This window comes from Thamnophis sirtalis, unplaced genomic scaffold (assembly GCF_051295495.1).
Source record: "Thamnophis sirtalis isolate CommonGarterSnake01/CBP01778 unplaced genomic scaffold, rThaSir2_p1.2 scaffold_4, whole genome shotgun sequence".
In the NCBI taxonomy this organism is placed as follows: domain Eukaryota; kingdom Metazoa; phylum Chordata; class Lepidosauria; order Squamata; family Natricidae; genus Thamnophis; species Thamnophis sirtalis.
In genome coordinates, this window is record NW_028261384.1 from 135,113,645 (window position 1) to 135,141,190 (window position 27,546).

The 27,546-nt window shown below is 38.6% G+C and overlaps 2 protein-coding genes across 2 annotated transcripts; both read right to left on the minus strand.

Annotated features, from left to right (window-relative positions):
• Positions 1–2,020: 2,020 nt before the first annotated feature.
• On the minus strand, positions 2,021–6,017 carry LOC148046757 (vomeronasal type-2 receptor 26-like). Its single transcript, XM_087714930.1, has 3 exons — positions 5,925–6,017; positions 3,775–3,901; positions 2,021–2,925 (listed from the first exon to the last, which is right to left on the minus strand). The coding sequence occupies exons 1-3, from the start codon at positions 6,000–6,002 to the stop codon at positions 2,021–2,023; spliced, it is 1,110 nt and encodes a 369-aa protein (XP_087571056.1). The 5' UTR covers positions 6,003–6,017.
• Positions 6,018–9,167: 3,150 nt separating this feature from the next.
• Positions 9,168–25,716, minus strand: LOC148046758 (vomeronasal type-2 receptor 26-like). Its single transcript, XM_087714931.1, has 4 exons — positions 25,694–25,716; positions 23,911–24,075; positions 13,124–13,421; positions 9,168–10,055 (listed from the first exon to the last, which is right to left on the minus strand). The coding sequence occupies exons 1-4, from the start codon at positions 25,714–25,716 to the stop codon at positions 9,168–9,170; spliced, it is 1,374 nt and encodes a 457-aa protein (XP_087571057.1).
• Between the last annotated feature and the right edge of the window lie 1,830 nt (positions 25,717–27,546).

Here is a 27,546-nt window from a genome sequence, read left to right on the forward strand (position 1 = left end):
ACTAGACTAGACTAGACTAGACTAGATTAGAATAGAATATAATAGAATGTAGAATGTAGAATGTAGAATGTAGAATGTAGAATGTAGAATGTAGAATGTAGAATGTAGAATGTAGAATGTAGACTATAGAATATAGAATAGAATATAGAAGAATGGAATGGAATGGAATAGAATGGAATAGAAAGGAATATAGAGCAGAGCAGAGCAGAGTACAGTACAGTACAGTACAGTGCAGTACAGTGGAATAGAACGTAGAATAGAATGTAGAATAGGATATAGAATGTAAAATAGAATATAGAATGTGGAATAATGCAATGCAATGCAATGCAATGCAATGCAATGCAATGCAATGCAATGCAATGCAATGCAATGCAATGCAATGCAATGGAATAGAACAGAACAGCACAGCACAGCACAGCACAGAACAGAACAGAACAGAACAGAACAGAATCGTTCTTTATTGGCCAAGTGTAATTTTTGCTGTGAATTAAAAGGTTGACTTTGCTATTAGATTTTGGTCATCAGACTTTGGACTTTGCCTCTTGAAACTTGGACCTTTGGTCTTAGTATTTTGTGTTTGGACCATGGACTTGTTTTTTGACTCTAAATCAGGTGGATGACTTTACAGACTTGTTGGGTTCCTGGATTGGACTCATTGAGTTTGGGCCTGGTTACTGCACAGGGTGAATATGAGGGAAATACTATTCAAGGCTGGCAAAGCTTCAATAAAGATTTCAAACCCAGCAGGACAGGACATGCATTCATACAATTGCCACCTTGAATATATTTTTTTAAGTAATCTTTATTAGTTATACATTTTTTTAAGAGTAAAACATACAAATACAAATACAATTTTAAACATACAACCCCCCCTCCCCGCCCCACGGTGACAGTCATTCACAGCCCAACTTTTTTTCCTTCCTCATTGTTAGGTCTCTAAGCCACATCTTCTCATTACAAAATTCAGGGATCTATTACAATACCCATGTTCACTTTTAACTTTCCCCGTTTTAAGTCCCTGCTGTTCTCCTTGTCGCCCACATATACCATAGGTTCCAGCTAAGGTAATGTTCCGTTTCTCCTTTGTCCCTCAGCCAACCCGTCATTCTGTCCATTTCTGCACATTCATAGATCTTTTTAATTATAGCATCTTCCGACGGTATGGTAGTGGATTTCCAAAATTGTGCATAAGTTATTCTTGCGGCCACAATTATATGTAGGCTCAAATGCCATATTGAATTGCTCATGTTTTCTGATTTAATGCTTAGCAAAAGGTTCTCGGGTCTCCATTCCATGCTTGCCCCGGTAACCTCTTTTAGCCATTTTTAATCCTTCTCCAGTATTTCGTGGCCTCAGTACAGGACCACCAAATATGATAGAATGTGCCATCCTTTCTTCCACATTTCCAACACAGTGGAGATAACCCAGGAAACATTTTGGCTAACCTCGTTGGGGGGGGGCACCTTGAATATTTAGACCGTCCATATGGATAATTAAGTCACCAGATATATGCCAAATAATAGAAAGTTTGATTTTACAATGAAACTCTCCTTGTGGTTAGATATTTTGTGTTTAGAAGTTGGTGGAAGAGTATGATATTGCACTTGGGGAGAAAAAATCATCCCAGGAGACCTGTGCAGAGGCCGTATTTCATAAGAATTATAATTATATAATTTCCAGAGCAGAGGACCAAGGTGTGGCTTCTCAAATAGATGAAAAACAAAGGTAGAATATGGGACCAATGATAACAATTTTGAATGAACCTATATGACATCTGGGAAAGCTTATTTTCCAGAGGTTCTGGCATGTCTACAAAAACCATGAATTTCTCAAACTATCCCTGCTTTATCTATCTCACCAAACTATTAAAAGTTCCAGTCAAGTCATGGTACTCATTCATTCATTCATTCATTCATTCATTCATTCATTCATTCATTCACAATATTTATAAAGCTGAAATTTTTCTGACCAAGACTTTTAATTACCAGAGAAAGGCTGAATAAGAGATTATTATATTTAACTATTCATCTGTCTTCCTGATCAGGTGTTGTTTTGTGTTGAGATGCGGGTTCAGCAAAATGATGTAGCACTTGGGCAGGAAGATGCAGCCCAGGAGGCCTGCAGTAGAGCCCAAAATGGAGAAGACCTCCACAGCCACCATGTATTTCCCCTTGGTGCTCAGATAGGCTGGGATGAAGGACACCCAAATGCTACAAAACACAAGCATGCTGAAGGTGATCAGCTTGGCTATGTTAAAAGTGTCGGGCAGTTTTCTGGCAAAGAAAGCCACAGTGAAACTGATGGTGGCCAGGAGCCACAAGTAACCCAGGACAATGTAAAACATGGCATCTGAGCCTTCATTACATTGAACAATGATCTCTTGAACCTGTGAATGCATGTCCCACTCAGGGAAGGGAGGAGACATAATCAACCATACCATACAGATAACAACTTGAATACAGGAGCAGAAGACAATGATGGATCCAGCCAGTCTGTTTCCTAGCCATTTTCTCATCTGGTTTCCTGGCTTAGTGGCCAGGAAAGCCAAAACAACCATGATCGTCTTGGCCAAGACACAAGATACCGAGAGAGAGAAAATGGTGCCGAACATAGTTTGCCTGAGAAAGCAAGTCACATTCCCAGGCTGACCTATGAAGAGCAGAGAGCACAGAAAACACAGCAGGAGAGAGGAAAGTAGGATGCACGTGATGTTCCTGTTGTTGGCTTTGACAATGGGGGTGTTCCAGTGCAGAATAAAAGTCACGGCCACTAGAACGAGGGTTGATGAAAAGAAAAGGATTAAGGAAGTCAGAATGACTCCCAAGAGTTCCCCATAGGATAAATAGCTGAAACGCTTGGGAAGGCACTGGACTTTTTCTGTATTTGAGTACTGATCTCCTGGGCATCTCTCACATTGGTCTGCATCTGAAATACATGAAGAAGACCTTGTCATTTCCAACTATATAAGACAATATATAGAGACTTATTTGAAAGAGATCATGGCTGGGATTGCCATTCACTGTCCCTATGACATATAGTAATGCTTTCTTAACTATTGTATAGATTCTGAGCTATTATTTATGAAAAGCAGAGATGGTATCCAGTCAGTTATGGCCAGTTCTGGTGAACCAGTAGCAGAAATTTTGAGTAGTTCAGAATACCAGCAAATACCACCTCTGACTGGCCCCAGCCCAGATATATTTGCTGACTCCCGAATCCATCTGTTCAGAGTCCCAGCTGATTGGCTGTGTCTTCTTTTGTTGCCCTGCACAGGGGAAAGGAGCTGGAAAGCAGGTTAGTGGAGTGGGGAGGGAATGGTGATTTTACAGTATCCTTCCCCAGGAGGGTGATGGAAATGGAGATTTTACAGTATCCTTCCCTCAGGAATGGAGAGGGAATGGGGATTTTGCAGGATTCTTCCCTTCCCATGCTCACCAAGCCATGCCCAATAAGCCATGCTAGGCCCAACAAGCCATGCCCACAGAACTGGTAGTAAAAAAAATTTGAATCCCACCACAGATGCCAATGTATACCTTTGAAATTGAATTTTACTTGGCATGGGCACTGAAAAGAATAGCAACTCTCAACATAGCAAAGGAGATCAGAATAGAATGGATTTATGCAAGTATTTAAATTCCATCTAATTATTTTTTTAAAAAAACCATCTATTGCAGCTTACCACAAACTCTATTCCATGAAATAATGAAGATAATAAAGAATGAAGAAAAGTTGAGTTTGGCAAACTCTCAATTCTCATTTGTCTCCTTTACTTACCCATTTCAATTGAAATTCTTCCTTCGGGACATTGTCTACAATGGTAGCAACAAGTATGTTTCCCCTCCTGAACAACCCTGCTATACCCCTGACGGCAGCTCTCTACACATCTGGAACGAGGAGGCACCTGGGAAAAAAACATCAAGAAGGTTTAGGAGCCTGATTCATCCAGATGTTGTTTGAGTTTCCTCACTGTGAGCCACAGTGGTGCAGTGGTTAGAGTGCAGTACTGCAGGCTATGTATGCTGATCACCAGCTGCCAATCTCACCAGGCTCAAGATTGACTCAGCCTTCCATCCTTCTGAGGTGGGTAAAATGAGGACCCAGATTGTTGGGGGCAATATGCTGACTCGGTAAAACTGCTTAGTGAAGGCTGTAAAGCACTCTAAAGCGGTATATACCATATTTTTGGAGTATAAGATGCACCTGAGTATAAGACGCACCAACGTTTTGAAAAAAGGGCATGAATAGCCTTCAGGGAGCTTGCAGAGTGCCCCTTGGGGGTGAGACCTCCCCAAAAAAGGAGCAGAAAACATCCAGTTTTTTTGCAAAAACGGAGCCATTTTTAATCAAAAAAATTGCATGCATGGCCTTTAAGAGGCTTATTGAGTACTCCCAGAAGCTCAGGGCCCGTTTTTCACTCATTTTTGCCCTCCCCAGCCCTCAGGAGCTGTCTGAAAGCCTTCTACAGGCTCTGCACGGCCATTTTGGTGAAGGGGTGAGGTTTCGGGAGGCAACAAATGCTGTATTCAATGTATAAGATGCACCCTATTTTTCAGCCTATTTTTTGAGGGAAAAAGGTGTGTCTTCTATGGTAAGTCAAAGTTCTATTGCTATTTATTGTGGAACATAAAAGGAGCTTCCCTGAATAATTTGCAGAGTTAAGTCTTTTGCTTATAACTGGCTAACCCTTTCAATCCAGAAGCATCCAAAGCCTAGTAAGATGCTCATTTCCACTCTTCCATTTTATCAGGAGGAATTAGTAAATTTAGGAGCATGACAATAAGTCCCACCATGCTTTTGGAGAGTATCCATGTTTGCAGCAAATCATCCTGTGAATAGGATTGTGAGTTATGAGTTTTCTGCAATCACATCCATTCTCATTTGAATAGTAGGGAAAAATGGACAGTAGAGAGCGTGGGAGTCTCTGATGTGGAATATCTAAATGTTTCTATCCTGCTAGAAATCTGGGCGGCCTAGGGCAGGGGCCACCAACCTTTTGGCCCACTAAATTCATAACTTTAAATTCCATGGAGCACTAATATGATCTGCCTAATGACTGGCTGTGTGGGCATGGCTAGGTGGCCATGTGACTGGGCATGGCCAACTCAATGTCACTCATGTCAAGGGGCACCTTGCCAGCCTCTACTCACCCCTCTCTTCCCAGCCACTCCTCATCTCCCACCTGGGCTCCTTAGAGCTTCAACAGGAAGCAGTTGTTGGAGCTAAGCAGCCACCATGAGAAAGAGCTGGCAAAACAGCTCAGTTCAAATTGGATCTGACTGAGAAGGAGAAGCATCTCACTGAGGACTATGAGCATAGGCTTAACAAGCAGAGGGAAGACCTGCAGGAGTGCAAGGCCAGGTGCTGGCACCTGGATGCTCAGCAGGCTAAGCTGGTCAGCCAGTTCCAGGCTGTGATGCAGTCCCACTGGAATAAGGCCTTCCGACACTTCGCCACCAGCGGTGCTTCCCCCCAGCCTTCACCAAGCCTTACACCAGGAGGCTGAAGCAGACCCCAAGTCAAAATTTCTCACCCCCCCCCCAACCCAGACAATACAACCAGATGGTGGCCAGGGCCTAACTAGAGTTAATTTTGGGATGAGGCTTATATTAGGCACAGGGATGAACATTGGACTACAGCTTGTTTTCAGGTGAAACATATTTTCATGGAAACATGGTAGCATGTCAAACAAATTAAATGAAACAACAAGGACACATACCCAAATGTTCACATATCATATTAATTTCAAAATGCAACTAAGTTCCATGTAGATGATCTTCATAAAGACCATCCTAAATATTTAGCCAAACCACAAAGCTCCAGGATACTATCGCTGTCCTTCACTTCTGGGCTTTCAAGTCATTGGAGAAAAATCTCTTCCCCTCCAAATAATAGTCTACCTAATTCTAATATACCAAATATCCCACCTGCTGAAACTTGTGATTCCACACAATGGAACTTTCATTAATGCTGAATTTTTCCCCATCAGGAGCGTTGGAGACCATCTTTCCTATCTGGACTCTCTGGAAGGATTGATTGTGGAATGTGACAAAGTTGAAGATGTCGTATCCCAGGTTAAATTCCCCTTTCTCATCAAAGAAGATTTATTCTCCCACACTGTTATTAAAACAGGTGTTCCTCAGAAAGTAGTGAAGCTGGATTTGATAGAGAGGAGATGTCAGATCAGTTATCCTAATCTTCCGCAAAGTTTGGCTCTGTTCAGAATCCCAACTGAGTTTCTTTAGTGAATCTTATCAGAATTGTAACTGGATTACTTTCTGGTTTCATTCAGAAATCTCTTCAAGCCATCACAATTCGCAATTCGCAATTTAATGGGTTTATATGCCGCCCAATCCCGGGGACTCAGAGCGGCGTACAAATACGAATGAAATAAAATAACACAGAGGGGGAGAATACAAACAATACAAACAGTTTAAAAACACAACATACATCCGGTTTAATTGGGGGTTGAATCAGCAACCCCAGGCCTGCTGGAACAGCCAGGTTTTGGTGGCTTTTTGGAAGGCCACAAGGGTGGGGAAGGTCCGGATCTCTGCTGGTAGCTCATTCCACAGAACCGGAGCAGCTACAGAAAAGGCTCTCCCACGAGTGATCGCCAGTCAGCATTGACCGGCCGATGGCACCCGGAGGAGGCCTAACCTGTGGGTTCTTATCGGACCTTGGGAGGTGTGTAGCAGGAGACGGACTCTCAGATATCCAGGTCCAATGCCATGTAGGGCTTTAAAGGTAATCACCAGCACTTTGTAGCACGTCTGGAGACTAATAGGAAGCCAGTGCAGCTCGCAGAGGATAGGTGTAACCTGATACCTGATATCACTCGCGCGGCTGCATTCTGGACCAACTGCAGTCTCCGAACACTCACCACATCTCATTTCCAATTTCAGCAATATCAGATGCAAAGGCTTCCTTACATTTATAGCAATAGCACTTAAACTTATATGCCACTTCATAGCGCTTTTTTTCAAATCTCTCTAAGCAGTTTATAGAGTCAGCATATGCCCCCAACAATCTGGGTCTTCATTTTACCCATCTTGGAAGGATGGAAGGCTGAATCAACCTTGACTCGGTGAGATTTGAACTGCCAAACTGCAGCTAAAAGTCAGCTGAAGTAGCTTGCAATACTGCACTCTAACCACTGAGCCACCTCGGCCCTTATTTATTCCTTAAACTGGAATATGTTAAGAGTTATATTAAGATTTTTGGTATAAGAGATCTTGATATAAGATTCTCACACAGCCTTGCAGAAGCTTCTTTCAATCTGAATCAATAAACTTCTGAAGTTAATATTACTTACGTTGTTTGATATCTTGGACATTTAAATTAGCATTTCCAATCCTGTGTATCCTATATCTCTGGCTATACTATAATGTTATATTTTTTATATATTAAAACTGGACTTGAAAATTTTATAAATAAGTAAAACTACAGCTGAGTTAAGATGTTTGTGTGCTCATTACAGAAACTTCTAGGTTTTTCTCCACATGCACAAATATGTAGCTTTGGATCATTTTCCCCCTCACTAAACTAATGAACAAGTTTAATCGATCCTGCTTATCTAGTTGTATTTGTAGTAGATTTTTTAGTTGTAGTAATTATAGTTGATTTTGTTTGGAAAACAAATCATAGTTATGTACAGTTTTTAAAAAATTATAAGGATTCAAAACTTTTTTGAGAATTACCATATATGCAAAATATATATGCAAAAATGTATAAGGATTCAAAACTTTTTTGAGAATTACCATATATGTAAAAGGATAGATAGATAGATAGATAGATAGATAGATAGATAGATAGATAGATAGATAGATAGATAGATAGATAGAGACAGAGAGACAGACAGACAGATAAATAGATAGATATAGATATATAAATAGATATAGATGATAGATATAAGATAGATGATAGATGGAGATAGATAGATAGATAGATAGATAGATAGATAGATAGATAGATAGATAGATAGATAGATATTGATTGAGAGAGAGATAAATAGATATAGATATAGATGATAGGTAGAAGATAGATAGATAGATAGATAGATAGATAGATAGATAGATAGATAGATAGATAGATAGATAGAGATAGAGACAGACAGACAGACAGACAGACAGAGAGATAGATAGATAGATAGATAGATAGAGACAGAGAGACAGACAGACAGATAAATAGATAGATATAGATATATAAATAGATATAGATGATAGATATAAGATAGATGATAGATGGAGATAGATAGATAGATAGATAGATAGATAGATAGATAGATAGATAGATAGATAGATAGATAGATAGATAGATAGAGATTGATTGAGAGAGAGATAAATAGATATAGATATAGATGATAGGTAGAAGATAGATAGATAGATAGATAGATAGATAGATAGATAGATAGATAGATAGATAGATAGATAGATAGATAGATAGATAGATAGATAGATAGATAGATAGAGATAGAGACAGACAGACAGACAGACAGACAGACAGACAGACAGAGAGATAGATAGATAGATAGATAGATAGATAGATAGATAGATAGATAGATAGATAGATAGATAGATAGATAGATATAGATATATAAATAGATATAGATGATAGATAGAAGAGACAGATGATAGATGGATGGATGGATGGATGGATGGATGGATGGATGGATGGATGGATAGATAGATAGATAGATAGATAGATAGATATGAGAGAGAGAGAGAGAGAGAGAGAGAGAGAGAGAGAGACAGACAGACAGACAGACATTGAAAACTTTTACAATTTTATAACATAGCAGCTAGTTTAACCGAAACAGTTTACTTGAAGAGAATAGGAGAGAGATTGCAATGAAGAGTATGGAGACCACTTAAAATCAATTTAGTTTTGTGCATTCAAATTTTGGTGCTGTCTGGTATGAGCGTTTGCAAAGAAGTAGTTGATCTTAATGGAATTTCCTATCCTGGAACAACACTAAATGGCAGATCTCCAAAACAAAGCTCCTTCTTGAGCTGTTCTGACTTTTGGGACAATGCTTTGATATGTTTGAGCTACACTAGGTTACTGAATTGCAGGGCAAATGCTTGCTAACAGTTAAGTGGTTGCTGCAGAGGGGAAAAAAATTCAGAATGTATATACTGCTGCTTCTCTTCCTATCCACTTCTGAGCTTCTACAAATATATTTGAGACGAACAATGACATACCTCCCATGGCTGAAAATGCCAATGATTTGACCCATCCTGATTTCTCAGGGGAGCAGGCTTTGCTCTTTTTGAATGCATTGCTTGCACCGCATGTGCTGCAAGATAAACCCCATTGTAGACATTGTAGCTCTCTCCAGACATGGTCATTTCAAAGAGAGAGCCAGAGACGGTCTTGAGATTTTCCCTCCCAGTGCAGCTTTTAACACCTTTCCGATAGGGAGGCAGTGAACAATCAAACACCGATTCCCAAAACCAATTAATGTAAAGAAAGGGATGTTTATCGGGTTTTATTCTCTCAAGAAACTCCTGAAATCCTGGGACAATCCTAGTATGGAGGGAGAAGTATAAGGAACCATTGAAAGTCTGAACTTGGAATCTCCCTCGTGCTGATGAAATCATGGTGAAATCCCATTGATAGGTCATGATCCATACTCTGTGATCTATTGGATTCTGATGGTTAATTTCAGTAGAATAAAGCCCCCATTGTAAAGTCTCCATAGATTGGGCAGTCCCAGAGGCAAGGAATATACTGATATTCTTCACTAAGATAGTGTCTATTATGTTTGTTATACGATCAAAAAGAACATACTTGTTTATGACTGCATCCATTATAATTGGGATCAACCCTGTCCAAGCAATGCAAATATCACTCTGGAAGAGCTTTGGTTCGAGATTTTGAAGAAAGGCTTGCCCGCTTTCGTCCTCTGAGACCAAGAGGCCAATCCAGTTCCATCCAAAATGGTTCAGTAAATGGACAATCCCCTCGTATTGCAAATTTTCATTAGGAACCATGCTGAAGAAGGAAGGGAACTGCCTTTTGTCACTCAGGACTGGATCAAAGGAACCATAATTGAGCTGTTGGGAAGAAGGATGCATAGAGAATTAAATTCAGAGTCCTTTTTTGATCGTGAAGAGCAGAGCACCCAGATCAGCACATCGTACTTGAAAACTTCGGCAGTGGCCAGGGAACTGAAGTACGAGAAAGTAAGGCAGAAAAGGATAAATATAAAACACAGGAGGAAAGTGATAAACTTTCAAAGCAGGGAATAGAGGGTCATAGGCAAAGCATCTCCTGAAAAACACGCTGTGATGTTCAGCCAAAAGTAGGGTATATCACTTCATAAAGGGCCAAGAACTTTTGTAAATGTTTAAATGTTTAAAATCTCTGAATTTTTTAAAAATTCTTTTTTCACCTTTTCAAATTTCTTTTTTTTTCAATTTTAACTGTTAACTTCATCTTTCAATTTTTTGAGCTTCTCCTTTCTTTTTTTTCTTTTTTCTTCTTTTAAATGTCTTTTTTTCAATTTTTAAATCTTTTTTCAATTTTCAAATTCAAATTTGACAAAGTGATTATATTAGTAGAACCAAAAAATGCCATCGACTTAATATGCATAGATTTCGGTAATGCATTCTACAAAGTAGACCACAACCTACTTCTTGGTAAGCTAGAAAAATGTGGGTTAGACAACATCACCACCAGATGGATTTATCACTGACTGACAAACTCAATGAGTAGTCCTTAATGGAACTAGATCTACATGGAAGGAAGGAAGCAATGGGGTACCACAAAGTTCTGTCTTAGGCCCAGTACTCTTCAATATTTTCATAAATGACTTGATATGTTTGAGCTGCACTAGGTTATTGAATTTCAGGGCAAATGCTTGCTAACAGTTAAGTGGTTGCTGCAGAGGAGAAAAAAATTCAGAAATATATCTGAGACGAACAATGACATACCTCCCATGGCTGAAAATGCCAACGATTTGACCCATCCTGATTTCTCAGGGGAGCAGGCTTTGCTCTTTTTGAATGCATTGCTTGCACCATATGTGCTGCAAGATAAACCCCATTGTAGACATTGTAGCTTGCACCATATGTGATGAAAGAATAGAAGAGGAACTCATCAAATTTGCTTATGGCACTAAATTGGCAGGAATAGCCAATACCCAAGAAAACAAGCTAAACATCCAACAGGATCTTGGCAGATTTGAACAATAGTTCTAGCCAACAAAATGGAATTTAATAACAAGATAACAAGATAACAAAATCAAATTTTTGTTCTTCTGAAGCTTGTAAAGTTTTTTCAGTGTTCTCTTTCATCTAAAGTCATAAATAATTTGTGGATGATGGTTTGAATGGAGGTTTCTCAGAATGGAACCACTTAGAATTTCATTCCTGTAAGATTGTGCTCGTAATAGTTTGCTATAAAGAATTGTGCTTTCCTGATTTTCAGCTTGTGAATTCTGATCTCAATGAGATAAATGATATGAAAACCCCAGTATTTGCTGAATGGAAAAATATTAAGAGGAAATGGCCCTATTTCCTATAAACTGTGGTATTTCCATTTTTGAAATGGAGGGAGAAATATTCTTCTTCTTCTTCTTCTTCTTCTTCTTCTTCTTCTTCTTCTTCTTCTTCTTCTTCTTCTTCTTCTTCTTCTTCTTCTTCTTCTTCTTTTTCTCCTCCTCCTCCTCCTCCTCCTCCTCCTCCCTCTCCCTCTCCTTCTCCTTCTCCTTCTCCTTCTCCTTCTCCTTCTCCTTCTTCTTCTTCCATATCAAATTTGCTGATGGCATTAAATTGGCAGGAATAGCCAACACCCAAGAAAACAAGCTAAGGATCCAAAAGGGTTTTGACAGATTTGAACAATGGTCTTAGCCAACAAAATGAAATTTAATGTGGAGAAAAGCAAGGTTTTACTATTGGGTAGGAAAAAAAATCAGAGGTACAAGTTCGGATTAAGTGGAACCTGGCTCAAGAACAAAAGCTGAGAGAGGGACTTTAGAGTCCTAGTGGACAATCACTTAAACATGAGCCCGCAGGGTGCAGCAGCAGCCAAAATATTATCCTTGGTTGTTTGAACAGAGGCATATAGTCAAAATGATGTGAAGCATTAGTACCACTTTATGAAACCTTAGTAAGACCACATCGAGAATACAGCATCCAGTTTTGGTCACAAAAAAGATGTTGAGACTTTAGAAAAAGGGCAGAGAAGAGCAACTAAGATGATTAAAAGCCTGGAGACTAAAACATATGAAGAATGGCAGGATTTGGGCACGGCTAGTTTGGAGAAAAGAAGGACAAGAAGTGACATGTTAGCACATTCCAGTATTTGAGGGCCCCCCACAAAGAATGGGGGGGGTCAACTTATTTTCCAAAACACCAGAAGTTAAGACAAGAAACAATGGATGAAAAACTAATCAAGGAGAGAAATCACCTGGAATTAAGGAGAAACTTCCTAACAGTGGGAATAATTAACCAGTGGATCAGCTTGCTTCATAGGTTGTGGGTGCTTCATCACTAGAGGATTTTAAGAAGAGACTGGACAGCCACATGTCTGAAATGATATAGGGTCTCCTGCTTGAGGTTGGACTAGAAGACCTCCGAGGCCCCTTCCAGCTCTATTCTGAATTGTACCAATTAACAGAATAGCAGAATAACAGAGTTGAAAGGGATCTTGAAGGTCTTCTAGTCCAACCCCCTACTTAGGCAGAAAACCCTACATTTCAGACAAATGAATATCCAATATATTCTTAAAAACGTCAAGTGTTGGAGCATTCACAACTTCTGGAGGCAAGTTGTTCCACTGATTAATTGTTCTAACTGTCAGGAAATTTCTCCTCAGTCCTAAATTGTTTCTCTCCATCCATTGCTTCTTGTTCTACCTTCAGGTGCTTTGGAGAAGAGCATGGAGCTTTTCAATTCTCCATAGAATATTGGATTCTATTGTTACATTATGGATTATTGTGACTGCATTACAAAATCCCAAAGGTGATTCCATGGAAGAAAGAGATCAGAAGCTTCATAATAGAGGGTCTTAGGGAACACTTTTAGCCTGGCTTAAACGGATAGAAGATAGGATGTATAAAAACGGAGGTTTTCTTTGCCTGTTTTCACCAAACCAGCTGATCTGTGAAAAATGGTCATACCTGTGGAAACTTATAGATGTTCAACATATGGGCCATCTGGATGGAATTGAGGGAGGTGAGGTCACCAATGATAGGCAAGAAGTCCATCCCCCTCCTTCTACCACAGTTGAAGTTCACAGGACTCCTTTTATTCAGAAATAGACAATTCAAAACATGCTGACTGGCCATCAAGGCATTGAAACTAGATTCATAAATCTCCAGTGCTGGTGTGACATTGGGGAAGAGCTTGGCGTTCTTGTTGATCTCATCAAGGGCAAAATACATGGAAAGAGGATGCTGGGCATATTTCGGTATCATGCTGAAATAAAAGTGCCAAACTACAGGTAAGTATATCACACAAAAAGAAGAACTAGATCTAATTGTACGCAATGTAGGCAATTTCTGCAATGTTTATGGAGGAAATTAAATCTGAATTTCAATGAAGGATAGTTTTTTGCTTTGAACATTATTCTGACTCCTCAAGAGCTGTTGATTGTTGAGCAATGGAATAGGAGCTATGCACCTGAATCCTTTGTAATATAGCATCAATTCCTTCTATCTGAATCAGGAGTGATTTAAACATTTGTCATTAGCATTGAAAGATTGTATTTGAACTCTACCAGTTATAAAACTTGACTTCTTGTATTCTTGACACATATGAAAAGCAGAATACTTTTCATTCATTCATCAATTCATCTACCCACCCACACACTCATCCATCCATTCATCCATTCATTCATCTATCTAGTCATCCATCCATCTAGTCATTCATCCATTCACCCATTGATCAATCCAGTCATCCATCCATCCATCCATCCATCCATCCATCCATTCATCTATCCAGTCATCCATCCATCCATCCATCCATCCATCCATCCATCCATCCATCCATTCACCCATTGATCTATCCAGTCATCCATCCATCCACCCATCCATCCATTGATCTATCCAGTCATCCATCCATCCATCCATCCACCCACCCACCCATCCATCCATTGATCGATCCAGTCATCCATCCATCCATCCATCCATCCACCCATCCATTCATTGATCTATCAAGTCTTCCATCCATCCATCCATCCATCCATCCATCCATCCATCCATCCATCCATCCATCCATCCATCCACCCATCTTCCTGTAAGATTGTGCTTGTAATAGTTTGCTATAAAGAATTGTGCTTTCCTGAATTTCAGCTTGTGAATTCTGATCTCAATGAGATAAATGATATGAAAACCCCAGTATTTGCTGAATGGAAAAATATTTAGAGGAAATGACCCTATTTCCTATAAACTCTGTGGTATTTCCATTTTCTAAATGGAGGGAGAAATCTTCTTCTTGTTCTTGTTCTTGTTCTTGTTCTTGTTCTTGTTCTTGTTCTTCTTCTTCTTCTTCTTCTTCTTGTTCTTCTTGTTCTTCTTGTTCTTGTTCTTCTTCTTCTTCTTCTTCTTCTTCTTCTTCTTCTTCTTCTTCTTCTTCTTCTTCTTCTCCTCCTCCTCCTCCTCCTCCTCATCCTCCTCCTCCTCCTCCTCCTCCTCCTCCTACTTCTTCTCCTACTTCTACTTCCATATCCATCATTGCCCATTGGCGATCATGTTGGTGATCCTATTTTTATCAACAGCTGCACGAAAAAGTGCTGCTGAGTTTTGTCCAAACCAGTCACTTAGATTTTGAAGTAGTAATAATAGAATAGTTTTGGATCAATTTCTCTTTATATTAGCTTATTCATAATTCCTATTAATTATATTGGCATGTTTATAATTATAAACCATCTTTATATTTAATTCATACATAGCAATAATCTTTCTTCATCTACTTTCTGCCTCTTATCTCTAACTACTCATAAAATCTATTGCATGCAAAGTAATATTCTGTGTCATTTTTGTCCTTTATTTTTAAAGTCAATATATCTATCTCTGCACATTCTAATATTTTTCAAATTACATCCTTGTCTAATGGAGTGTTCTCATTTTTCCAATATTGTGCAAATACAATCCTTGCTACTGTCAGTATATGCAAACCTAAATATATGGTCCCTTTATCACAACCCTCCAGCATTATACTCCCCCCCAAAAAAAATTCTGGTTTCAAATCTATATGTTGCTTAATAATCTTTTCCAACCAAGTATGTATTTTCTTCCAATATTTTCTTGCTTTCATACAAATCTACTACATATGATAGTAAGTGCCTGGGGTCTGATTACATTTCCAATATTTGGCAGACATATTACTAAACATTTTTCCCAATCTTGCCAGTGGCAAATTCCACCTATAAAATATTTTATAAAGATTTTCCTTATATAAAAGAGCCATTGTCAGTTTATAGTTCCTGTCCCAAATTTTTTTTTCATTTATATAATTCTATCATATAGCCAAATATTTTTGCCCATGCTATCATTGCTTCTTTGATGTGTTCCTCTTCCATTTTATGCCCAAGGAGCTGCTGATACAGTTCTACAGAGGAATTATTGAGTCTGTCATCTGCACCTCTGTAACTGTCTGGTTTGGTTCTGCAACCCAACAAGACAGACACGGACTTCAGAGGATAATGAGAACTGCAGCAAAAAAAACCCAAAAAACAATTGTTGCGAACCTGCCTTCCATTGAGGATCTTGTATACTACACAAGTCAAAAAGAGGGCTGTGAAAATATTTACTGACCCCTCGTATCCTGGACATCAATTGTTTCAACGCCTACCCTCAAAACGATGCTATAGAGCACTGCACACCAAGACAACTAGACACAAGAACAGTTTTTTTTCCTGAACGCCATTACTCTGATGAACAAATAATTCCCTCAACACTGTCAAACTATTTACTAAGGCTGCATTACTGTTACTATTAATCTTCTCACCATTCCTATTTACCCATCTCCTCCCATTTATGACTGCAGGACTGCAATTTTGTTGCTTGTATCCGTATGATTTACATTAATGTTGAATGTTTTCTGATTGCTTATTCGTACCCTATCAGTTGTATATTAAGTGTTGTACCTTATGATTCTTGACAAATGTATCTTGTCTTTTTATGTACACTGAGAGCATATGCATCAAAGACAAATTCCTTGTGTGTCCAATCACACTTGGCCAATAAAGAATATTCTGTTCTGTTCTGTTCTGTTCTGTTCTGTTCTATTCTATTCTATTCTATTCTATTCCATTCCATTCCATTCCATTCCGTTCTGTTCTATGAAATGTATGAGCAATTTTGTCATATTTGTACTATACTTTTGAGGGAGAAACTCTGCAAACATTTAAAGTTCCTTTCTCCAGTCTCTTGAGAATGCTATCTTTTGCATATGGGGATAACAAAATCAGATATTTCAATTTGAACAATAGTCAAAAGTAATATACTGTGTATTCCAGCCTTCCATATCTTTTTAAACCCTTCATGTTGCCTAGGAAGAGACATATGGAAAATTAGAGAAACATTTTCCCAATTTGTTCTCACCCACTTTTCATTGCATAACATTTTCACAGCTATACGGCTGCTAAGGACATGATAAGTACTGATAATTGGATAATTGGCTCAGCTAAGCAACATTCCTCAATTATTTTCAGTAAAAATTAAAATTATTTGGAATTTGGAAACCAGGATTTGGTTGTTCGTTCACTTAAGCCTTAGTCCTTTCATCTGAAAATTTCCTGAAGATCATCAAGTCATAAAACATATTACAATGATGGAAATGAAATGATGCAATTTGTTCAAATCCATGTTGTAGTTGCTTTTCCCCCTATTTGAATTGTTCACCACAAGTTTACTAGGCTCAGGAAATAAAATAAAAAACATATCACTGTGAAGGTTAAGCCCAAAAATGACATACCAAAATTGTACCAAAAATCAAGTTTTTTATTTGCTTACACACTGTAGGCAAAATCTACCCATATTTAATCCTTACTATTAACATCCTAATGGAAATACCCTGAGAGATTCTAGATAGTGGCTATTCTAACTCTTTTCCACTGTCTCCCATTCCTCTGTCTAACTCATTGTAACAGTTTTGCCAAAAAGGCATTAAGAATTGTTAACCCAATTTTGCAAAGCTTCTTCTCTGGTAACATTGTATTTTCTAACTAGGGCATACAAAACCTTTGCCAGACCAATTCTCAAATACAGCCCATCTGCCTGGAATCCACACTGTATATCGGACATTAAAATGATTAAGCGGATCCAGAGGTATTTCACAGGAAGAATACTCCACTCCTCTGCTCACAATAGAATCTCTTATGCCACTAGGCTCAAAATTTTGGGTTTGGACACTCTGGAACTGCGCCCTCTGTGCTCTGATCTAAGCATAGTACACAAAATTATCTGCTACAATATCTTACCTGTCAATAACTTCTTCAACTTGAGGAGCCTACTGGTGGAGGCAGCAAAAAATCAGCTGCCTCCGAATTCCTGGCTACGTACCTGTTTAGAGGATCTTCCATCTGACGTCTTATCAGGTTTTCTTATCCTTCAGGCAAGAAGGAAAGAAGAAACTGTTTTGCTGGCAAATGCTCTTCGATTTTTGCAGCTTTTGTGCTTGCAAGGAAAGGGGGGCTAGCCCAAGGCAGAACGGCTGTCCGTGCTGGGAACTTCAAACTGCCTTGTGCAGGACAAAGTAGGTCTCTCCCACTCTGCTCTAAGTTTTGTTTGATTTATTCTTATCACGAGCTGGATCCGTTTACTGTGGACAATAATTGCTTATCAATATTTTAGCTTCTTTTTTTTTCTCCTCCGAAAAATTATTTACTCAGAGGCTTCTAAAATGGCGCCGAGTAGGCTGGTTTCTCCGGTAATAACGAACACTTTCTGCTAATCCTCACAAGAATTCAAAACAAAAGAGATAGCTTATCACTTGTTTTGGTTTCACAATAGAAGAATTTTACTCCTTCATTAACCTTGCTTATTTGGAAGTTAAATGGTGATGAATCTGCTGAATGGTCTTGTTACAATGTTTACTCACTGAAAGTTTTGCCAAGCCTTAAACTTCAAAATAAAAGCCTCTTTATTTAAAGCTGCATATTTAGGCACTAGAGTTTTATTAACTGCAGGCAGATAAATTTTGAAATGGCCTCAAAACCAAATATTAACTTGAAGTCGTCACCCTCTACTTCCAGGGGCACATCCTTAGTGCCTGGCACAAAGCTGCAGCCTCCGCTTCCTACGCCCCCTGCTGGGGATGTGTTAACGAAAGAATTTTTCCTGAGTAATCTAAGCGAGGCTCTTAATGCACAGACAATTAAAATGGAAGATAAATTTAGAGATAATAGAGAGGAGAGAAAAGAGGAAATAAAAGAAATGAAAGAAGAAATTAAAAGTGAAATAAAAGGACTTAAACAGGAGCTGTATGAGAAATTTGAGGCTAAGGTTGATAAAATTAGAGACGACATGCTGAGTCTTGTAACTGTATTAACAGAACATATTTCTGGAGTGGAAGATACTCTAGAGGTTCTTAATGATGCCAATGCTAACTTGACAGTGAAAACAGAGGTGGTGGAACAAAAAGTGGAAAATGCTGAAAAAGAAATTATTATGATACAGTACCGACAAATGGAGTTCGCATTAAGAGTAAGGGGGCTGCGTGAGGAGAAACAGGAGAACCTGAAACAGATCCTATCGGAAGCTTTTGACCGCCTGATGGGAAGACCAGGGACCAATCAAGATTGGCGAATTGACAAAGCTTACCGCGTTAACTCCTGGCTGGCAAAGCAGAAGCAGCTTCCTCGAGACATAGTTATATATTTTACTACAAGAGAGTTTAGAAATATGGTACTGCAAGCATCTTATAACACTAAGCTTCAAATTGGCGGTCAAGACCTGGCTGTTTTGAAAGAGATACCACCTCAAATGTTAAGAGCCAGAAGAGACTACGCTTTTTTGGTCGAAGAACTCAGAAATCGTCAGATACAGTATAGATGGGATGCACCATTTGGCATCATATTTACATTTGATAAGCAAAGATACCGCCTCAACGCTGTATGGAAAGCCCGAGATTTTTATTATAATATATTGAAGGCCGGACACCCTGCACCATCTGGACCTAGAGAAAGACCACAAGAAGGACAGGATAGACAGCAAACTATACAACCACCAGACAAGATGGAGCATCTCTCTTCTCTAGAAGTGCAAGGTGCTATGGAACCAAGACCTAGCCGCATGACTACTAGACGCATGGAGAAACAAGCTAAAAAGCAACAGCATCAACAATCATCGGCCATCGATCAAGGATCTACAACAACAAATCTGGAAGCAATGGGAGGAGCTAGACCTAAGGTTAAACAGGCCGTGCAGGAAGCTCTAAAAATGCTTCAACCAACCAAAGATGACAACTAAGATTTTAACATGGAATGTTAACGGACTGAACTCTCCACAGAAGAGGAAGAAAATATTTCATTATCTCAAACAGTTTAAGAACGATGTAATTTGTTTGCAAGAAACTCATATCAAGTCAACTGATCAAAAATATTTGATTAACTCAAAACTTGGTCAACATTTTGTAGCTTCTGCTATGGAAAAGAAGAATGGTATAGTTGTATACTTAAGAAAAGACGTGAAAGCTGAATTAATAGAAGCAGATCCCTTCGGAAGATATATTGCTTTAGACTTAATCTTAGAAGGGAAAAAGACATTACTTTTGGGAATTTATGCTCCCAATCAACAGCAAGATAGATTCTATAGAAATCTTCATGCTAAATTAGTTCAATGGGACTATAGTTCCTGTATACTATTGGGTGACTGGAATGGAGTGATAGACACTAAGAGAGATAAGAAGATTTCCCGCCTAAATACCAAGATGCGAGCAAAGTTACCCAAATCTTTCTTTGACATTATGGATGATTTTGAATTGAGAGATATTTGGCGAGAAAGAAATGCAGAGGAATGTGACTTCACTTTCTTCTCGGACAGGCATCAATCCCTCTCAAGGATTGATTTTATTCTAACCACTAATGATTTGCTTTCTAGGGTCAAGAAAACAAAGATTGCAGCTAGGATCCTTTCGGACCATAACCCAGTTTGGATGGAGTTGGGAAGGGTAGTGCAGGCAAGAAGGTCTTGGAGATTGAATGAAAACTTATTTAGATATGAAAAGTATATTAATGATTGTAAAAAAAATACTATCTGAATATTTTGTTTTGAATATGAATAAGGGTACATCTATGGAATTTGTATGGGACGCAAGCAAAGCGTATATGAGAGGAGTTTTGATGAATATAAATAAAACACATAGAAATAAGCAAGGGTTAAAACGAACAGAACTGGAAGAGGAAATTAAGAGAAAAGAGCTGGAGTTAACAATGAACCCAGATGATACAAAGGTTAAGGAAGCTATTAACATATTAAAATCTCAATTTGACATGTTGATCTCTGACCAGGTGGCTACTAATCTATTATATGCAAAACACAATACTTTTTGTAATGCAAACAAACCTGGCAGATGGTTAGCTTATCAGATTAGGAAAAAAAGGAAAACTTGAAATATATCTAAACTGATTTACAGAGGGAAGGAGGTGTTTCAACAGGAAGAGATTCAAAAGGCTTTCTGGGAATTTTTTACAGAACTGTATAAAGGGGATAAAATTAATGGTTTAGACATAGACAAATATTTAGACATAGAGAAAATACCTTCAGTTAGAGAAGAACACAGGCAAAAATTGAATCAACCAATAACCTCGGGGGAAATCCTGCAGGTAATTAAGCAATTAAAGTCAGGGAAAGCACCAGGTACAGATGGCTTGACAGCGGTTTACTATAAAAACTTACAGTTAGAAATGGTAGAACCTCTTAGAGAATTATTTAATATGATTCAAATCGAAGGTAAAGTTCCTCCATCTTGGAAGACAGCGTTTATATCTTTGATACCCAAAGAAGATCAAGATACTACTCAACCCAAAAATTATAGACCTATTTCATTACTGAATGTAGATTATAAAATTTTTACTAAAATATTAGCAAATAGGTTAATGTTGGTCATTCAACAATTGATACATACGGACCAAACAGGTTTTATACAAGGGAGACAGATGAAAAGTAATGTTAGATTAATTATCAATGCATTAGAATATTTGGGAAAGAACAACCAGATTCCAGCTGCGTTTATATTTTTGGATGCTGAGAAGGCCTTTGATCGAGTTAACTGGCAATTTCTGTTGAAGATACTGCAAAAAATGCAGATAGGAGATAACTTTTTACAGTCAATTAAAGCAATATACCAACAGCAAACAGCACAAATCATAGTCAATGGAAGTCTAACAGACTCTTTTCAAATTGGAAAAGGTACAAGACAGGGCTGTCCTTTGTCCCCATTATTGTTTATTATAACTTTGGAAGTATTGTTGAATAAAATACGGGGCTTGGATGGTTTAAAAGGGATCAAGATTAGGCAGCAAGAATATAGAGTCCGCGCTTTTGCGGATGATTTGGTCATAATATTGGAACAACCGCAGGAATCTAGTATGGTTTTAATGAATATGATTAATCAATATGGTCAAGTGTCGGGCTTTAAAATAAACTTAGGAAAAACCAAAATATTAGCTATAAATATGAATATTAAACAAAAGGAAGAATTAGGAGTGATGCTAGGATGTGAGGTAGTTAAAAAAGTCAAATATCTTGGAGTTAACATTTTAACTTCAAATGGGAAACTATATAAGCATAATTATGAACCACTTTGGCATAGTATACAGACAGAGATGAAAAAATGGGAGAAATTGCACCTATCTTTGCTGGGTAGGATAGCGGCAGTGAAAATGAACATTCTACCAAAATTTTTATTTCTCTTCCAAATGTTACCTATATTAAAAAAAGATGCGAACCTTTTAGAATGGCAGAAGGGTATCAACAAATTTGTGTGGGCAGGAAAGAAGCCGAGGGTAAAGATGAAAATAATGCAAGATGTACGTGAGAGAGGAGGATTGAAACTACCTAATTTAAAACTATATTATGATGCAGTGGAATTATCTGTAATTAGTGATTGGATTCACTTAACCAATGATAGAATATTGAACATTGAGGGACACGATCTGCTATTTGGTTGGCATGCTTACTTGTTATTCAACAAAAAATTGGATAAGAACTTTAAAAGTCATATTTTAAGAAATGCTTTATTGCGGGTCTGGAAGAAATACCAATATAAATTAAATGACAAGATACCCATGTGGGCAATTCCTAGACACGCAATTGAAAATATGAATACAGCACAAAAACAGGACAGAATTATCTACAGACAGCTTCTTACCTCGGAAAGGGGGGTATTACAATTAAAATCTTTAGAGGTATTAAAAGAGGAGAAGGTAGTTCAAACATGGTTCCAGTATGGGCAATTACAGGCTAGGTGGAAAATAGATCAAAAAATTGGTTTTATTCAAGTTGAGGATAATCTGTTTAAACAAATAAGAGATCAAAGCTTAATGCATATAAAGAGGATATATAATGTATTAATACAGATGGATTCGGAAACAGAATTAGTTAAAGATTGTATGATAAAATGGGCTCAAAATATTGAGGAACCAATAATGTTGGATACATGGGAAAGAATTTGGGTAAGAAATGTGAAATTTACACAAGCTCAAAATCTGAGAGAAAATTTTTACAAGATGTTCTATAGATGGCATTTAGATCCTAAAAAGTTGGCTTCTATGTATCCGAATGTACAGCCTAAATGTTGGAGGTGTGGTTCTCTCGATGCTACATATTATCATATATGGTGGACCTGCCAAAAGGTTAAGGCATTTTGGATAAAAATATGGTGGGTCATGCAAAATGTTTTTAAAAGAAGGATAAAGTTTAGTCCTCAGTTATTTTTACTAGGTATATGTACTGACTTTACAGTGGTAGAGACCAATTTGATTCTGCACCTGATAACTGCAGCAAGACTGTTGGTGGCGCAATATTGGAAGAAGGAAGACTTGCCTACAATCCAAGAATGGACATTGAAAGTAACAAACTTAGCTGAAATGGCTAAAATATCGGCATATCTCAAAGATCATTCAAATGAGAGATATAAACGAGACTGGAAAAAATGGATTGACTATATACAAAATAAATATGGGACTAAGAAATTCCAGTTAGCCTATGCTTAAGATCAGAAATGATTTAAACTGTTAAAAGTCAGTTCAGTAAGAAGAAGCTAAGGTCAATCTAGAATGTCATTAATTTCTTTATTTCTTTTTTCTCAATAGATTTTAGACTGTGTTAGTTAAAAATCCATACTGGGTACGGGTTCTGGGAAGTCGGGGGGGGGGGAAGGAGGAAGGGGGTGGGGGGGTGGAGGGAGGGAGGGAGGGGTACACACACACAAAAAAAAATTGTACTTCAATGTCTTAATGATTGACAAATGATGACATATTTGTGTTGTTTTTTTTAAAGAAAACAAATAAATAAAAAGCCAGGTTTTTAAAAAAATAAATAAATAAATAAATAAATAAAAAATAACTTCTTCAACTTCAACCTCAATAATGCATGGGAGAACGATCGATACAAACTCAAGATAAACCATTCCAAAGTAGATTGCAGAAAATACGACTTCAGCAACAGAGTGGTCAACACCTGGAATGCTCTACCTGATTCATTTGTTATGTCCTCCAACCTTCACAGCTTCAACCTTAAACTGTCTACCATGGACCTCACCGCATTCCTAAGAGGTCTGTAAAGGGGGCGTTCATAAGCGCACCAGTCTGCCTACCATCCCTATCCTACCATACCTATTTATTTGTATTCATTTCCTTCATTCATGTCCATGTTCAAATTTATATCTGCTATCTTGTACATGTTTGACAAACTAATAAATAAGTAAATACATTTTATTCAAAGAAGAATGAGGCACTTACATGCCATATTCAGAAATATGTGGAACTTTTTTGAAACTCTGTGTACGTTCATCAGCTTTTATAAAGGAAAAAAATCCCCCAAGTATCACTTTAGCTCTGGAGGTGGGAGATTTCCTTGCAACATTAGAGGGCTGGCAGCAGATTGATGTCAAACTCTCATTGACACTGCCAGGAAAAAAGAAGAGTGGAATAAATTTAAGTACTAGCAGACTTGAGCCATCATTCCATCCTTTCAAATACATGGTCAAAAAAAAATACAGATGTGAAACAAAAAATGCCTTGTTTAGATCTAAAGAGTCACGGTGGCATAATGGTTAGAATGCACTATTGCAAACTAATTCTGCCAACTGCCAGGAGTCGAGTTCGATTCCGAGTGCCTCAAGGTTGACTCAGCCTTCCATCCTTCCAAGGTTTGTAAAATGAGGACCCAGGTTGTTGGGGGAAATATACTGACTTTGTAAACCACTGTGAAGTGGCATATCAGTCTAAGTGTTATTGCTAATGAGAAATGTCTCTTGAAAAGGAGGAAGATATTGTTCTACGTGCAAATTAAAAAGGAAAGCTAAAACAGAACAGTCTTCTTGACTCGGATTTCAGTGGCATAAGATAAATATAAAGAGATCTTTCAAAGTGCAGCAAGTCTTTTTTTTAAAAAATCTTTCACCTATACTTATTCAGGTGGGATGCTACCAAAGAAACAGAAGTGGAATACAGTCATTTTGCAAATTAGAGGACAAATCATACCTTTGCACCAAATCCTCTACTCCCTTGTGATTTGGGCAAACTAAAATCTGTACATGGCTATTGTAAGCATTACAATTAGTGTCCCATAGCAAGCATTTTCTTTCTCTTGCCTTCAATGAGAGACGGTGGTGCAGTGGTTAGAGTGCAGTATTTCACGCTAGTTCTGCTGATCACCAGCTGCCCGCAGTTTGGCAGATCGAATCTCACCAGGCTCAAGATTGACTCAGCCTTCCATCCTTCCAAGGTCGTTAAAACGAGGACCCAGATTATTTGGTATCAATATGCTGACTCTGTAAATCGCTTAGAGAGGGCTGTAAAGTACTATGAAGCAGTATATGTCTAAGTGCTATTGCTATCTTCCTTGTTCTTACCTTGATCTTATATACAGAAAAGTTTCAAAACCTTTTGTTTTTGAGAATTACTTACATCAATCTACATTAACCATCACATGGATGCCAACTTGTTAGATCACAGAAAGCTTAATTACAAGGGGCTGAAAGAAAGATACGATCTTGAGAATTCATTATTTAATTGAGAGAGAAAAGCTATAAAAGTCCATTAGTGTTTCCTAAAATGAAAATGCCAAAATAAATTAATGCATTTTTTCTCTCTCTTCAAATAATCCATCCAAGCATCTGTCAATCAACTATTCCTACACTAGAAATCTCACAAATTCCACCAGAATTAATATTTCAGTGTTTAAACCAAGAAAATGTACAGGTAATTTTCAACTTAAAACCATAAATTGACCCTAAAATTTATGTTGCTAAGTGAGATAATTTTTAATTGAATTTTGCCACATTTTACAAATTTTCTTGCCACAATTGGCATATGATTTGAGTAGATTGCAGGGGTGACACAGAAATATAATTTTATGGCATCCTTCGAGCCTCTGGGAGGGCGAAAATGATCTCCTCCAGGCTTCGGAAGCCATCCGAAGGCCGTCCAAATGCCGGAAATTAGCCCATTTCTGGAGTTCCAGAACTTCTGGAGGCCTGGTTTTTGACTTCCAAGTCCTCCGTGTGGGTCGTGCACTTACCTGTCATCCAAAATGGGTAACATGGAGACTTCTGGGAGGGGTGGAGAAGGGTGGGTAAGGCCAGTCAGTCCTTGGAACTATTGGTTCGGCCAACCAGATATAAAATTAACATCTGGTTTGCCCAAACCTGTCTGAACTGGCTGAATCCCACCTCTGAGTCAGGGCTGTTGTAACTTTGAATGGTGACCAAGGATACCAAGGATTACCTTTATGCATTTTTCTATAGGTACCTCAACTCAAGAAGAACAAAATCACCCCATTTCCACAGCGGTAAAGCTAGCTATGTCTTCTCAAATTAAAAAACAAACAAACAAAGGTAGAACATGAGGCCAATAAATACAATTTTCAGTGAAGCTCATTGACATCTTGAAAACTTTTTTTCTAGTAAAGTGGTTCTCTCAACTCTATAAGAAATCTGCTGTCAATGTTCCGAGTAATCCATCTGAAGAAATCAGAAGAAAGGTGTCAGGTTCCAACGTTCACGTTGCATACAAACAGAGATTCAGTTTGTTTGATGAAAAACTTTTATCTCTATCTAAGAAACTACGTGATAACCAGCACTAAATGACAATGATACAAAGGTAATCAAATCCAAGTCAGTTCTAACCACCGTCCAGGCCTTCCGCATAGCCCTTAAGACCTGGCTAGCCCGTCAGGCCTGGGGACAAAGATAGCCGCCCCTCCCGAATGATGAATGAATGTTGCTCATTATTTTTACTTATGTGTGTCGACGTCATTGTTTGTATTCCCCTTTCCTGATTTTATGTGAGCCGCCCTGAGTCCCCTCAGGGAAAATGGCGGCCTATAAATGTTAATAAACTATAAACTAAACTAAAACTATAACCAAGTTAACACCATCACCCATATATATATACCATTACACCACCCAGCTCCACCCACAACTCCACCCAGATGACACCCACCCACCATCACCAATCACCATGACCCACACCCTCAGCCACACCCCCATTCAGTGTCATCATAGCCTCTTTCCTGGTTAGCCGCATCCGAGCAAAAGAGTTACATCAGAGTAGGCAGTTGCACCTGAGTAGAAGACTTACATCAGAGTAGGCAGTTGCACCCGAATAGAAGAGCCACATGCAGGTACAGGCTCAATCGACATCAGAGAGGCAACATCAACGTGGCAGCATTAGTGGCGTGTAAGCATGACCCAGCAGGCATGGTGATGGGCAGGTTCCCCCTGGATGGCAGCCTGAGGGCTGACAAAAGGTAGGAAAACTCCTCAGAGAACATATTTATTGGATACATCCAATAAACTAACTCTAAAAAATTCCCGCATTTACGGTATAATTAAAAGAGTAAAAGTTTCCCTCCCCAAATGTCACCAGTCACATTCTCCAATCAAAACAGTTGGCGGGCTTCTTGGTCATATCTGTTCCTCCTCCAATTGCCACCTGTTGGGATGACCTTGGTTCCCACAAAAGAGCCCTTTATTATGTCCATGATATGGTCTAGCTCAGGGGTGTCAAACTCAATGTCAGTCTTCTTCAATGTCAGTCTTTAGCTGGTGGTGTTACTTGGAACACTCAAGGCACATAGGATTCCGAGATCTGGCCTGATGGGCTTTCCTGGAATCAGTGAAGGAATGGCCCATTATGCCTCTGCCAGCAAAAAGAGATCCTGGGTGGGTGACAGAGTGTTCAGGCCACCACAGTTTCTCCAACATCAGTGACCTAAAGCTGGCCATGCTTACTCCAGCTCCCCGAGGTCAAACACAACCTTGATGTAGCCCTCAATGGAATTGAGATTGACACTCCTGGTCTAGCTGTTTCCCCCTCATCCTCTCCCCATAGTACATGGCCACTATGAAGCAGCAAAAGATGGCTTCAGCC